Source organism: Rhineura floridana, chromosome 2 (genome assembly GCF_030035675.1).
Source record: "Rhineura floridana isolate rRhiFlo1 chromosome 2, rRhiFlo1.hap2, whole genome shotgun sequence".
NCBI lineage: Eukaryota > Metazoa > Chordata > Lepidosauria > Squamata > Rhineuridae > Rhineura > Rhineura floridana.
Window position 1 is genome coordinate 61,003,390 of NC_084481.1, and position 15,415 is coordinate 61,018,804.

The window sequence follows — 15,415 nt, forward strand, 5'->3', positions numbered from 1 at the left end:
AAGCAGCTACAAGCCCCTCTCCAGCAGTCCCACTGAGTCATAGTTTGGTTTCAAGCAACATGTGAACCAGGCCTCAATTGATACTCTGTATGTACAATAAAGAGAATGCTTGGTATATAACATCCCTTTTTCAGAGCTAAGTACAAAAACTGTCAGAAATCACACAGACTAGAGAAAGATCAAACATGTCATGTTTAAAACATTTATAGAATGTACAAAATATACAACATTAACAATTTGGAGTATTATTTACATGGGAATACATTGACAGAAGGATACAAAAACAGTAGAAAGGAGACTAACCAGGAACTTTGCACAAATATGGCTTTAGATTATCATGCTCCTAACATATACACATTTTCATAATGAAATTGGAGGGTGGATCATTTTTCACAGCCTAAAAATCTAAAATTCAGATTGAAATACAAATGTGGAAATACAAATTTAGCACATCATCATGCTTGGACTGTAAAATTTTAAAATTAAGATTTCAAAGTGCATTCCAATTCAACTGTTACAGAGTAGTATATGACTTTCCTGAGTGACACTGTATTACATTCATAACATCTTTCACAGACAGGACAATTCAGTCGTTCCTCCTTATGAATGAGAAGGGCTAAACCATATGGCTAGAACATTCAACAACCAACCTTTTCAGAGATCACAATGTATGCAACACATTACTTGGTAAGGAATAAACAGTGTAAAAAAGATTTCTTAGTGATTAATATGTAGACTAGCCCTATCACATGGAGACAGTTTAAAACAACATTCCCATTATGTCTTCTCTGCACTGTAACTTGTAAAAAAAAAAGCTAATCACACATTTCACTTTTTCCCCACATCACCAGCCACCACCATGAACTGACAATATTAGTACAGAAACTCTCCATATGACCTAAAACCACAAGGAGCCGTGTTTACACATTACAGTAGTGCTTTGGAGAGCGCACATAGGGATGCCACTTCTAATTGCCTCCATGTGGTGAATGGACTAGCGTGTAGATAACTTAGGTGCCCTGTAGTATTTTCTACAGTGTGGAAAGGACTTTCCAAATTACTGATGCATCACGACTTTAAGAGCATACAAATCAAACATTTTTGGCACATAGTTTCAGTCCCAGTAAAGACTTTAGTAAGTTTAAGGGTATGCTATGAAATGAGCTCAGTAGTGAGGAAGACAAAAGGCTGTCTGAAGTCATACCCGTTGTCCAGTACCAGTCATTTTAGTGATATGCCAACAACAGTGGATGTATTGTCCCAATTTTCAAGGTTGCATCCCTTTGATTTGTAATTTTACTGAAACCAGTTTATGCTCAGGGTCTCAGGAAAAGAGTATGTCAGATCAGCTGTGTATGAAATAGGGTGTTGTGGATTAAAATGTGCATGACGTGTGTCGTGAAGAAAATAACTCAAAAAACAAGCCATTGCTTGCACAGGGATATAACTGGCTTGGGTCCTAAGAACAGGAAGAGGGAGAGGATTTTCTTGTTGCCCTACACCCCCAAAAAGTCACTCCTGCGGGTTAAGGAGTCTTCTGGAATGGAATACGTGCAACAGGAAGGGGAAACTGCATAGGGGCACCCTGTGACCTGAATATATTTCAGGGTGTTAGTAATGATTAAATCCTATTGAAAGCAGAAGAACATAAGTTAGTCACACAACTAAATAAATCTCATTGCTTACAATGTGATTTTATGACTAACTTTACCTAACCATGACTCAAATTGTCAGTGGATCTTACTCCCAAATAATTCCCCGATCCATTAAGTGCAGAGTACATTATTATGTGGAAATAGCATCTACTGAAAAAAATAGTGAAAATATCTTCTAGATAATTGTCTCCAGTTCAGATGGCTGTGTATATATGGTTTATACCTTTACTTTTAATAGGGGCAATATATTTACATTTACACAAACTCCTGCTTTCTTTGTTGCAATTAATATGATGGCTCATGTCATCACAAAGTGGCTAAATTACAAATATTTTAGGATTTGGATATCCTTGCATGCACACACACACAATATGAGGCTGGTGAATGGCTTGTTTGTTTGCTTTGGACAGAGATGTTTGTGGAGCACTTAGGATTTAGTAAAGTTTTCTTCCTTATTTGATCATACAGTTCCTCCTCCTTTTCTCTCTCTCCCCCGTCACCAGGTTTATAGCATGAATCTATATTATAATTTGGTAAAGTGCCAGTTCCTCCAGATCAGCATTAATCAAACAAAACAATAACCTGAAAACAACTCATAAAAATCACAATAATGCATGATTACATGGCTGTTCATTGTATATAAACTTCTATTAAGTGTTTATGCTTCCATAAGCCAGTGACACATATTTGAATTTACTTCAACTTTACTTTTCCCTGCCAGCACTAATTTAAAAAAAGTCATTTATCACAAAATATACATATAGGCTGCAAACAGAGATCATGATAACTCATGGTTAATTGTTTACTATGAATCCCCACACAGCCATGAAGCTCACTGGGTAACCTTGGACCAGTCACTGCCTTTCAGCCTCAGAGGGAGGCAATAGTAAACCCCCTCTGAATACCGCTTACCATGAAAACCCAATTCATAGGGTCGCCATAAGTCAGGATTGACTTGAAGGCAGTCCATTTCCATTTCATGAATACACAGACAGGTTCCACATCACTCTGAAAGCACAAGCAGCAGAAACCAATCACTAAGCGCTGACTTAGCATGTCACATGAACCAGGAATAACTTTCGTTCCATACAAATCATGAACCCCAGTTCAGATGTAGTACTAAGCCAAGGAACACAGCTCATTTCTTCCACTCACTAGTGGAGAGGAAACAACTGGGAGCCATCTGTCCCTTCACAGTAAATAATTAGCCATGGTTTATCATGACATGCAAATACAGCCTGTGCATTAACAGTAGCACTGCCAGTAGTTGCTTCAGAATGGAACATTGTACAACACGCCACCAATTCTGATCATGTCATACAAAAATAAATATTGTGGTCTAGTAAGTAAAATAAACCATCTCATGTGCCAAAAGTATTTCTAGGCATGTTTACTCAGAGGTAAGTTCCACTCAGTCCAAATGGGACTTATTCTCAGGTAAGTGTGCACAGGGTATCAAACCTTACAGAGCAATCTTATATATCTCTACTCAAAGCCTCAATGAGACTTTAGTCTCAGGTACGTCTGTACAGGACTATAGCCTTATGTCTATTTAATTGGTTAAGTTTAACTAATCAATAGCTTCTTGACAGATTAAAAGGATGACCCAAATTAACTGGGCAATAGATTGAAGAAAATGCTACATATTTTAAAAATGCTAATACTTACCAAAAGAAGCATAGATTGCAGGAACCATCTTTGAAGATGGCATCCGTTCTACATGCACACATGAACAAAGAATGCTTTTTTCTTCAAAATGATTGTTTCGTTCATATGGAAATGTACGCAGCTGATTAAAACTAGAATGATCAATCAACTAATATTTCTTTAGCACTGTCAGTTGTTCAATCAAAAGCCTTTTTTGCATAGTAGAGTTAGTTTAATGGGGAGCCATGATCTTCTATTGGTATTACTGTTATGTACAAGATTATAGATATAAGCAGAGAGCAACAATTTAGAAACAAATATACACTTTCCATCAAGTATTTCAGTGACCAAAATCTTTTGATTACTAACATTTTCCTTCAAAGTATTAGACTTACAACAGACTCCCCCTCCTGTCATTTTTTTTTTTTTTAAAGACCCAGATCAGAAACTAAGGCTTTTTAATCAGCCAAGGCTAAAGGAATTCAAGACGGTAAGTTTAGAAATGTCACTTTAAAAAAAAGGTTTAAAAAACATATATTAAAGTCATATGTATTCATAAATATTTCCATCCTTGAGAAAAGCATTCAATGAGTAACTGGCACTTTATCCTAGTACATCTACATAGCAAAGACTAACAGGAGACATGACATTATGACTGATGCACTTTGCAAATGTCTCTGTACGTGATTTATGGGAGTTGTCGTTGCAAAGATGGCATCGCTTGAATTTCTGGGTAATGGCAAATTACAGATGTTTCCCTCACAACAGGAAGTGCAGACCTAGAAAAAGGAAAAAAAATAAGAAAACTGTTCTATATTTGAAGAAACCATCATATGATGCTAACTACATATTACACTCCTAGTTCCAATGTGGCTTTTTAAAATAAAAAATGAAAATTTAGAGTACAGAATTGCAGGGAATGGAGGCACTGCTTTATCTATATGCTGTTCCATCTTTTATCCATCCACATCACAGGGTTCCAAAAGCCTCCTTTGTCTCATGGCAAAGCCACTTTTGAAGCTGAGAGGATCAAAGCAGATTGTACTGTGGTCTATTGTTTGAAGGGTTTCTTGTTTTTTTAAGTTTTTAAAAATCCCATTGCATGTATCAAAGATCTTTTTTGGGGTGGGAGAAAATACAATTGTAGACAATCCCCATTACCAATCTGAAGTGGAAAGTGTTACCCCTCTGGAAGTTGCTACCATGCCTGAAGGTTTTTTGAAGCCCAGCCATAGTGTTGCATGAAGAAGTCAATTTGACTGATCATATATTACAGAATTTTCTTGTGTTAAGAAACTAATAAGGAAAAAGTCCTCATCTGTTCTCCTCTTTATTGCCATATTTTGAAAGGAATGCAAAAAGAAAAGCCAACTGTTGTGAACTTTAGAGAAAGCAGAGAACCATTCAAGAACCCCATGAAAAAATTTATAGGTATCTACAATATTACCATGTTTTAAATGAACCCAATGGATGATTGCAGGCAACCACTTCTAGACCTTAACTCACCATTATGTGCGTACCATCTTGGTAACATCCATACCATGGATGGTAAACTCTGTGGGATCAGACTATTAGTCAAGAATTTCTATTTCTCCAAATTTCCCGTTGTTATATGGTCACCCTCAATCATCCAGTGTTAGTAGTAAACACATTTGTTTAGTTCCTCACCTTAATTCCTTCTTTTATTCACTGCTTAATAACTGAAGCCTATTAGAATACGAAACAAAGCCACAAAAATAAATAATTGCAAATAAAAATGGCAACATCACCATTTTGTGCAAGAGATGTACATGTTGGGTAACAGAGAACTGCTATGCCTTGGAGCTAGCTTGCACCAAAGGACACCAGTTTCACTTCTTACCTTCAGCCCTTTATGCTGGAGATCTATGCATCCTGTAGACAAACAATCCTCCAGTGGCACACAGCGCTTAGTAACAGATACACTCTTTCCATTGGCTTCCAGTGTATGTTGGGTGTAGCAATATCTTGTAGCTACCAAGAGAGACAGAAAATTGAGTTTGGACTGTTCCTGTTGTAAGAAGCTTCATGGAGCAACATGGAAGATTATATCATTCACAGGCAGACAACACTGTGATCATCTGGTAGAGGTGGGCAAAATCTTTCGATTTCTCTCAGTGTCTCATTTTTTTCAAATCTTATATTTTCTGCATCAGTTTGCGATTTTGAAAAAAACAGTCCTCATGAAAATTCATCAGTGTTTTAGTGCTAATTTCTCTGGACATCCTTTGCAAGCAAATTTCCCTAATATATATCTTAGCTTTTTCAATAATGTATACATTTCATGTACATTTTCCCCCAATATACACATTTTTGTACACAGTATTTGGCTGAAGGCATGCCATTGCAAAATTTGGAGAACTGAGAATTTCAAAAGATTTCTGTGTTCAGTTCACGTATTGCTGCCGGAAGTACAAAATTTTGTAGATTTGGCTTTCAGTGCAATCTGAATTGAATTTCTCCTCCATCCCCATCATCTGGTTACTTTAGGTTCTTCTCTTACTGAGATTATGCACAAGCCAGATGACCTCTTCCCTTCCCTAAAAGCCACAGCATGTAATCTTCAAAGCACTAAGCAGCATGCATCTTCAATGCACTCTGGGGCAGCACCTTCAATTAAAAGTTAGTTGTGCATTGTAAGAAGGAATGTTTCATATTATCTCTCCTGAAACAACCAATAATTTATTTGGATAGGCTCACGTTGTAATATGTGCAAGAAACATTTCTCTGTTCATTTTCTCAAAATTTTCACACAGGATTACACCAGTAAAAAAAATTGGTCACATAAAAGAGGTGTAATTATACCTGTCTTAGAGCACCGCTGCTTGTAAATTGCTTTGCTTGTTTTACATATCTCTAGTGCGCTTATTCTGCAATCCTTATAAACCATACAGAACTGGTGTACAGCACATACCGGTCCCTCAGCCATTCATACAGAAGATGTTATATGGGGTTTGTGGGCCACATATGAGGCTTTACGAGCCTAATTCAACTTCTGCACTGGCCATGGAGGAAGTGGCTTCATTTCCTCAGTGGCCAGCACAGAACAAATTGGGACCGCTAAAGAGTGAGAGAGTGCGCAGGTTTGCCTGCTTGACAGCTGATTGGCAGATCAGGGTTGGTGATGGACAGAAACTGGGGAGAGATGGCATGGCTTGATTCAGAGGCCTGGTGAGCTAGATTTGGCCTATGGGCCAAAGGTGTTCCACCTGTGGGCTACACAGTTCATCGATGGAAGGAACACTACTGTCATGCAAAATCTCCATGTCACATTTCTTTTCCCAGATATATCTTATACCCACACTTCCATTTTAGCATTGGAGTGCAAACAGGTGTCTTGGGAAGTTTCCAAAAGAACATCCAGTTGTACAGTTCAGCGCTTCTGCCTTCGTCAGTTGCACATCTCCTCACATCCCTTCCTTTGGAAAATTACTGAAACTCTAGTCTTATACTTTCATCCACTAGATATTTATTTTGGAAACACAGGCAGTGAGACTGTGAAATCTGATGCCTTCGGGCTTGCTGTTCAGCCTTGCATTATGATACATTGTCTCTCAATATCTTTGAGTCAGGAGGGGATCACAATAGCCTTCTCTCTGCCTCCAAGAAATAAGGGAACCCGATTCTAACATCTAGCTGCCATGTATATTGTTTGTCATGCATTTTGATTGTTGTTTGGCTAAATTAGCTGTACTATGTGAATAAAAAGGAATAAAAAGGAATAAAACAAGGAATAAAATAAAAAGGAATAAAATAAAAAGAATAAAATAATAAAAATAAAAAGAATAATAGAATAAAATAGCTGTGAGTTTAAGCAGATTGAAGTCTTTGCAGTAAATAAAAAATGGCTTAAATCTTCCACCTAGTTGATTCCACACTCCAAATCCCATATTTTGGAGATATACAGCAGTACCGCTGTGACAAGATGTAAAAAGCTCCTGGTATCTTTTAAAGTAGGTAACACAAAAGAACTTTCGTATAAGCCAAACTATGGCAAGTATATCTCAGCTAGATCATCAAAAGCAGGCAGCTTACAAACTACACTAATGAATTCAGGGGAGTAATGGAAACATGAGTCCGAAAATGTAAGCTGTCCTGCAGCCTAATTAGCCACTTTCCTTTAATGTCCCAAATCATGCCTCTTTGAAGTTGGGCAATGTTTTCAGGAGTCAGCGCTGCTGCTCACTTTGTTGTATTTTATTGAAAAGCACCTTGTAATATGGCTTTCATCAGAGTATTGCTGCTACCTACAAATTATTGTTCCCTCCCCCCCAGCAGAATAATGTAAATTGGCTGCAATCTTAAGTAAAGGCTCAGTTAAGTGCCATGCACAGGATATTCAGTTTGGGGGCGGGGGAGGACTCCAGTCCTTCAACTCTCTTCCATCTTCATTGTCAACTCCCTCCCCATCCCAGTCTCTGCTCACTTCAACCCCTTTGCCTCCTCACTCTGCCCAGTAAAGTGAGCTGGACGCTTAGAGCATCCAATCTAACTTCTCTTGGGCAGCTTCGTTTTCAAGCAACCTGGCAGAGCACATCCTTCTTCCATGCTTCCTTCACAGCTGAAGCAAACCATGGTGCCTACTTTCCCTTTCTCTCTTCCAACAAGGTTCCCAGGGCATTGGCCTGGTTCCAGTTGGTCCCAACTGGTTCTAGCCACACTCTGAGCAGGACCGAAATAAACCATTGGGAATTGACATTTATCTGACCAAACATATCTGACATTGTTTTAATTGCTCTGTCTGTACCAGGTCACTGTATATGAGACAGGCCTATGCATTTATATTCAATTGAAATGAAATGCTCCAGAAGCCCATAAACTATCTTCTTCACTATAGTGTCATCATAGTCAGCAGTACCACGTTTTGTACGGTCTTCACATACATGCTGGAAGGATCTATATTAAAGTTCTACACCAGTCCAGAATTGACTGTAGATGCTGCTGGCCAAGTTCCAGAAGACTAAAGAAGATTGAAGGGAGAACTCCCCTCAGATTTAATCCATTTATTTAATGCACATAGTTAGCCAGTCCATAACAGGACTTCTGGGCAGCTCTCAAAGCAAAACAAAACAAAAAGTCATATAACAAATATAAATAAATATGACAAATTAATTTAAACAAACAGAGACACAAGTAGTCCAGACTACAAAAAATACATTATTTAAAAGGCCCAGTTGGATGGAAAGGTCTTCATCCAGCACCATAAAAGGCCCCAAAAATGATCTTAGGGGGTCAGCTTCCAAAAAGGTCCCTCCTAATGCAGGGATGGGAAACTCTGGTCTGTGGGCCTTACTAGGCCTGCCAGGCCATTTCAGCAAGCCACATCCACCTACCTCGTATATGATGTCAGGAATGGGGCAGATAACAACACAGCTGAGCCTAAAATGGTTTTGCAGGAACTGTTGATCAGCTGATTGGCAGTGCCTGCAAAGCCCTGTGCACCTGTACAAGCTCTGATGATCAGCTGATCTATGGAGCCTTACATAGTGCTCTGAAAGACATGACAATGAGCTGAATGTCAGGCTTGTGGGCTGTGCCTTTCTCTGCTGCAAGCAAAAGTGGGTCACCTGATCTCATCATGAGGTCAGGTGACTGACAGGTGGGCAATCTCCTGTCCTCTAAATGATTCCTTGGGGGAGTAGGAAGGCCAACTCTATTAAAAGAAGTTATACAGTAGTTTCAACCACCTCTGAAATGGATACACATTCTGAAAGCGACTTTACTGGAAACATACAGCACATTTACCTCTTGGACAATAGATGTCTGGAGCCCACTGGTTGCAGTCATAGTTGTCTTCTGCTTCTTCACAGGTGAAACATTTGAATCCCCCAGGGTATGGAGTGGCTGAACAACGAAAAAACAGCAATTACATTAACATAGTTAATCCAACTGGAACATTTAAGTTTTTTTAAAAAAGTGGGAGGAATAAATGGATAGAAAGAGATAGGATAAACTGTTTGTACAGGATTTAGACAAAAGTTGAACATTATTGGAGATGTGAGCTGGAGTGTTAGGTTTTCTCTCTCCATTTAAACTCAAAGACTTAAGATGAAAGAAAACATCTACCAAAACAAGAAGAACTTAAAACAAACTGAAATGCTATCAGGGTAGCCAACATGGTGCCTTCTCATTTGCCCCAGTTAGCATGGGCAGGGGACTCAGAAATGATGGGAGCTGTGAATACTACCACATGGATGGCAACATATTGGCTATCCCTGCATAGAGGGGTTGTGCTTCAGAAAGCCAGAAAGTTCTGATCTCACTCAAGATATAGAGCTGGACTGGCCCTTCCAGGTAACATCAAAACCAGCCCAAATATTTCAAGACAGATTTAACTAAGTAGGATCACACCAGTAGCACCACCTTCTGTTTCCTTTGTTTGTAAAGAAACCAACAAAGAAACAAGGGTGAAGAGAAAGACTGAACACAACAAACAGTGTTTATCCCAAAATGCGTCACTTATGATCACTACTTCTCTAACTTCAAATAGCTTATCAGAGTAGTCTTGAACTTTTTCAAACCAGAACCTCAAACGGCAACATTTAAATCAACATAAGCATAAGCAACTCTAGTAGAAACATTAAAGAGGTCCTGAGCTGTGGGCATGGTTCTCCCCGATACACTATGGTCTCATCCCCACCTAAGTTATATAAGCGAGTGAGGGTTGGTTAGGTCCAGAACTCCTTTCTTTTGTTTGCAAAAGGGACTGAGATCCAGCAGAGACTCTCACTGGTGAAAGACAAGAGGCAATTCCCTCCTTCCCCTGCAGTCTCCTTCTCATGCTTTTCCTGAGCACCTCCTGACCTCCAGAACAGATTTCCAGAAAGCACAGGGGGAATAGTCAAAAATTGCCTTCCCCACCCTTTCTTCAGCAGGAATGTTCTGTGAGTGGAATTCCGCTTGTGTAGATCCAATCTTTTGGATTTAGAACCTTTCAAATATCCACTGACATGATGGACTTAATGATAGCAAATGTAATGATCTACACAAAAAAGCAGCAGATCAGAATACCTCTCCTCAATGCAACACACTTGAGGAGTCCCTGGATTAAGCAAAAGAACAGTGCAGCTGAAATGAATGCTAGTGCCTATCTGTAGGATCAACACATCTTGTTCCTGACTCTGACCAGCCCTTTTAAACAAAAAGCGAAATTTCACTCTCTGCGCATATCTACCTTACAGACATGCAGCATAATCCTGTGCAGGCTGAGAACTCAAAGAGGCTTGCTCCCAAGCAGATGTGCATAGGAGCGCAGCCTTACACTGGTTCAATAGTAACTTCTTCTCCATGGGAATAAAATCATCAACGCCTTCACCATCTCCAATTAAAAACATCAGAGCAGCACTGCATCAGGCCCATCTGCTTCAGGATTCTGTTCTCACAGCGCCAGGAGTCTTTGGGAAAGATGACAGACAAGTTAAAACTGATATAAAAGATATATGTTGTTAATGAATGCCTTCTTGGTGCTAAGGATATATCTACAGTGAATCCTCTGCATTAACCCTGCAAAACTCTCGCTTCAGCTCAACTGAGGCAAATAAACAGCATTCCAAGGAACAAAAAAGAGAAATATAAACTTATTACTGTAACATTTGTAATAGCGAATAGAGATTTCGGGACTGGGATTTGGAGAAGAAATTGTTGTGCAGATGTGAGCTATGTTTGATTTCAAAAAAAAGGGTGATATAGCAAAATATAAAATTTGCTTCTCAACATCTTGTCAACATCTTGATCAACACAAGCATCAAAGTTAATCTCGGCTTTTCAGGAACACTGTTCACTATATAGCCATTGGCATATTATGCCCCCTCTCCCAAAAGGGCCTGAATGAAAACTTAGGACTTTCGCTGCTGTATTCTCTGGAAGCTGTCACAAGAGAAATTACTTTCTTCCTTCTGGGAAAAATGAAAACTTGTTATAGTGAATTGTACACTGGCAAGCAGCCTATATCAACTTAATGTATCATACTACCATTGCTGGCTCACAAAAGGTGCCTTGGGCTTTGGAACACTCACACTCCTACAGTTCAGTCCCATTTCGAAAATGAACCAATATTTTACAAAAGAAAGAAAAGAAGCCTTTATGAGTTACACGAGGGCTGAAAAAAGTCCCCAATGCCCAAGCACCTACAGGTATGATGCCAAGGACTAGGATTTTAGTGCCAGGATAGTTGAAACCCTTTTTATACCAGCTCTGTATAATTTGGTTCCCCAGGTTATCATATTTTTCCCCTTCTGAATGAAGTAACAGGATACTCTGGATACGGTGAATTCTCCATTCATCCAGAGGAACGGAATAAGATGTCTTACAATATTTGATCACAAGAACCATGGAAGCGGTGGGCAGCAGAGGTTTCAGTCTCCTTCCCCCATCACAGCGGAAGAGGTAGCACTGGAATCCCAAGTATCCCATGTTTGTAAAGATCTCCTATTGAAATCAAACCTTAAATGTAAATGTACTGCCTTCAAGTCGATTCCGACTTATGGCGACCCTATGAATAGGGTTTTCATGAGGCTGAGAGGCAGTGACTGGCCCAAGGTCACCCAGTGAGCTTCATGGCTGTGTGGGGATTCGAACCCTGGTCTCCCAGGTCATAGTCCAACACTCTAACCACTATGCAAACCTTAGAGAGTTACAATTCCCAGAATTCCCTGGGTCGAGGGATTGATTTGTAGCTCTGTGAGGGGAATAGGGTCTCCTAAAAACTCTCAGCATCCTCACCAAACTGCAGTTCCCAAGATTCTTTGAGGGAAGCCATGCCTATTTAAAGTGATATGACACTGCTTTAAATGTATAGTGTGATGTGGTCTCAATCTCATATCTATATAAAAAATAATAGCAAGTGCACTAATGCACCTGGAATGCAGAAACCCTATTCAAGGACCCAGTCTGACAGCACAGCTTCTGCAGTCTTCAGCTTTTCAATTATATTTGAATTATGCCAGGTGCATGTTAAGGAGAGCTAACTTAATTCCACTCAGAGGCAGAAAGGGGACTATACCTCTCCTGTATTCACAAGCAAGATAATCTTCACTGTTATGACTCCTTGATGCTACACCTCCTATCCACTACAGGCAAGAGACACACTAAAGCTGAGAGATTGCAAAACCTCCCAGGAGGTGCCTGGTACTTTCTTCACTGCTATATATTTTTTTAAGTTTCTTGTACTGAAAGAACTTCAAAAAATGGTAGCCACAGCTGTGTGAGAGACTCTTCTTTGGCTCACGATCAGAGAAGTTAATAAGCCTGATAGACTGCGGTTCAGAGCAAAAAGCCCCAGTCCCTTAAGAGGACTATTCTAAAGGAAATGAAAAGCAACTGCCCAGTGCCCAGAATTTGCCTGTAACGATATCTTGCAATTAACTCTCTTGGTCAACAGTAATGCACCTGATAACGCCAGAGTGTAAGAAAATAGCAGAAAAAAATCTTTTCTCCTTTGTGTCTTTGTTTTTAAATCATCAAGTCACAACTAAAAAAAGGAGGTGGGGGGAAAGAAACTGATTGAAGTTGTGCAAACTATATTTTAAAAACCACCTGAAGATGAAAACTCCCTTAAAGTGTGCATTTTATTTATTTATGATAGTTCTAGTCCACTTAGTCATAAGCAGCGTACAACAGAATGCAGAGCAAACAATGCAAACAATGCAATACTATAAAAGCAATTTAACACAGTTAGAACAGAGCAACTACCTAGGTTGCCAAATCAGAAATGGTAGGAAAAAATATCTGGAGTCACATGGAAGAGTTTAGGATACCTGTAAAAGCAGGATGAAGACACGTGACCAGAGAAGAATAGGTAGAAGGGCAAGGTGAGTGCAGATAGAGACAAGAAGGAAAGACAAGACACCACAGGTGGCAGCAGTATTACATACACTACAGCATTTGTAATAGTGGCCCAGCAATTTGCTTTGACTGTTCCTCCTGGATTAGAAGTTCATTCTGCCCATTTATGGCATGCTCCCCGCTCCCAAGAATATGGATAAGGTTGGACATTTACTCCCAAGGTTTTGATTTCCCCCAGTGTGCTCTTCTATGACTCGCTTTAAAGAAGCACTTCTGGACTTCTTATTTATTATTTCTGCAATATGCAGACTGAGCTCAAGCAATGGATTTATGCAATTAGGAAAACTAAAGAAAAATCGGAGGGGGGGGAAGAGGGCAGAAGGACACAAGCCACAGCCAAATTTCCCACTTCCCCAATTCACATACAGGAATATTTGGACACAATACTAAATCATAATTTAGCACTACATGAATGAGCCTCAGGCTAGGATCGCACACTTTGCTCTCTGCTATCTTCCTCAACAGGGCTGCAGGGAGGACATTGGAAACATCCACTTCCTGCTTCAGGAGCCTTCATAAGAGAGCTGCTAACAAAAGGACTCAGACATGTCAGACATATGTTTCTGGTCTTTTGAGTAGGTATAAAAGGGGGGGCTGCTAGGATATTCTTAACTGATTGGTAAGCTTTATGCTCTCAAGTTTTTAAAACACACATTTTACATGAATCGTTAACCAGGATTTGTTAGTGTTATAGTGATACGATAATTTCGATTATATTTATTTATTTATTTATATCCCGCCCTTCCAGCAGAAGCCTTATGGTTATTGTATGGTTGTATTTCAGCTGTTTACTTTCTGTAAGCTGCTTTGAATGCATGTATCTAGGGAAAGTGTGATAAATAAATAAATAGACTGTTTTTAATGAACCACAGTTTATAGTTACTTCCAAAAAGACAGACTGTAGTTAGCTTAAACTATGTATTTATTGTAACAAGTCACGGTCAAGTCATGGCTTGTTTATACCTCTGAACTGGAAACATGGGTTAGTTTAAAGTAAAACAGATGCTTCCAAACATCTCATTGAAAGCGGACATGCAAGAGAAGGAAAGTGGAGTTTGCTGCACCATAACTCTACATCATGGTTCGGCTTTATGTCTGAACCAGGCCATGCAGAAGGGAGGGGGTAGAGGAGGCTATATTAGAGCAATTCTAGCACAAACATTTTTTGTTTACAAGATCTATTTAATTGTTATTTACAGGATGTTTTTAAAAGTTGTTTTGGATATGGTCTATTTCGTTTGGGAGAGAGAAGCCTAGACAGGAAGCATTTTATTTGTTCATATAAGACATTTAAATGTCAGCAAATATAGTTAGTATTGCATTTTTAGTTGTGGCTTCTTTATTTTTTTCCTATTTTTTAAAAAGGTCTATTTTATTTTATTTTTTCTAGTGGAGAGAAATGGGAAGGCTGAAAGTCAAGAGATACTGTGCCAGCATTTTCTGTTGTAAATGTCCACTAGGAATATAAGAACTGTCTGACTAGATCAGATCAAAGGTACTGGCTGTGTTTGGGTGATTATATATATTTTGGCCTTTTCCCTATGCATGCAATCCTTTTGCACAAGCCACAATTACACAAGGTAATCTCTAATTTGCTACAATTTCAAATTTTGTCCAAACTGAGAAACTGTGGTTACCAGCTTTGGTCGTGCCATGACCTTCGTGGCAGGGGTGCCCAAAGGAAGCAAAGCCAGTGGTGAAATTGCACTCTTTTCAGTGCCTGGTTAAAATGTTTTTAATTTGCTCAGACTTTTAACTCTCCTAAAACTTTATTTTAGCTCATTGAATAGTTTCTGATTTATTATTTTAGATTTTATTATGTTGCTTTTGTTTGTTTTAATATTGTATAGGACATTTGTATTTTTATATACACTGCCTTTCCAAATGAAGAGGAGAACTATGTATGCCACCTTGAGCTCCTTGGAGGAAAGGCGGGATATAAATGCAATTATAAGTAAATCCAAGTGTGGATGAAAATGCAATTCAGAAACTTTTAAATAAATAATTAAATAAGAGAGTGTGCTTTTTCCTATCAGCCTGTCCTGAAACCAGTACACATAAACTACTGCTGCACTCCACAAAGGGTGGAGTGAAGAGCCTCCTTGTGCAGACAAAAACCTTGCTCATACCTTGCCTTATCATTTTGGATACTGGATTCTGTGCTGATGGCACAGCTAAGCTCCATCAAAATTCATTTCAGTTATCTTTGAATGTGTGGGCACTGCATAGGATAGATCTTTGAGCATCCACAT

The 15,415-nt window shown here is 39.1% G+C and overlaps 1 protein-coding gene across 2 annotated transcripts in view; it reads right to left on the reverse strand.

The window, feature by feature from the left end:
* Positions 1-275: 275 nt before the first annotated feature.
* Positions 276-15,415, reverse strand: part of LYPD6 (LY6/PLAUR domain containing 6) — a 66,992-nt gene continuing 51,852 nt past the window's right edge. For both annotated transcript variants that reach the window (XM_061608832.1, XM_061608831.1), the window contains 3 exons: positions 9,066-9,164; positions 5,164-5,294; positions 276-4,081 (listed from right to left, as the gene is read on the reverse strand). In XM_061608832.1, coding sequence (XP_061464816.1) covers positions 3,920-4,081; positions 5,164-5,294; positions 9,066-9,164 — 392 coding nt within the window. In that variant the 3' untranslated portion in view covers positions 276-3,919. The remainder of the gene's footprint in view (positions 4,082-5,163; positions 5,295-9,065; positions 9,165-15,415) is intronic.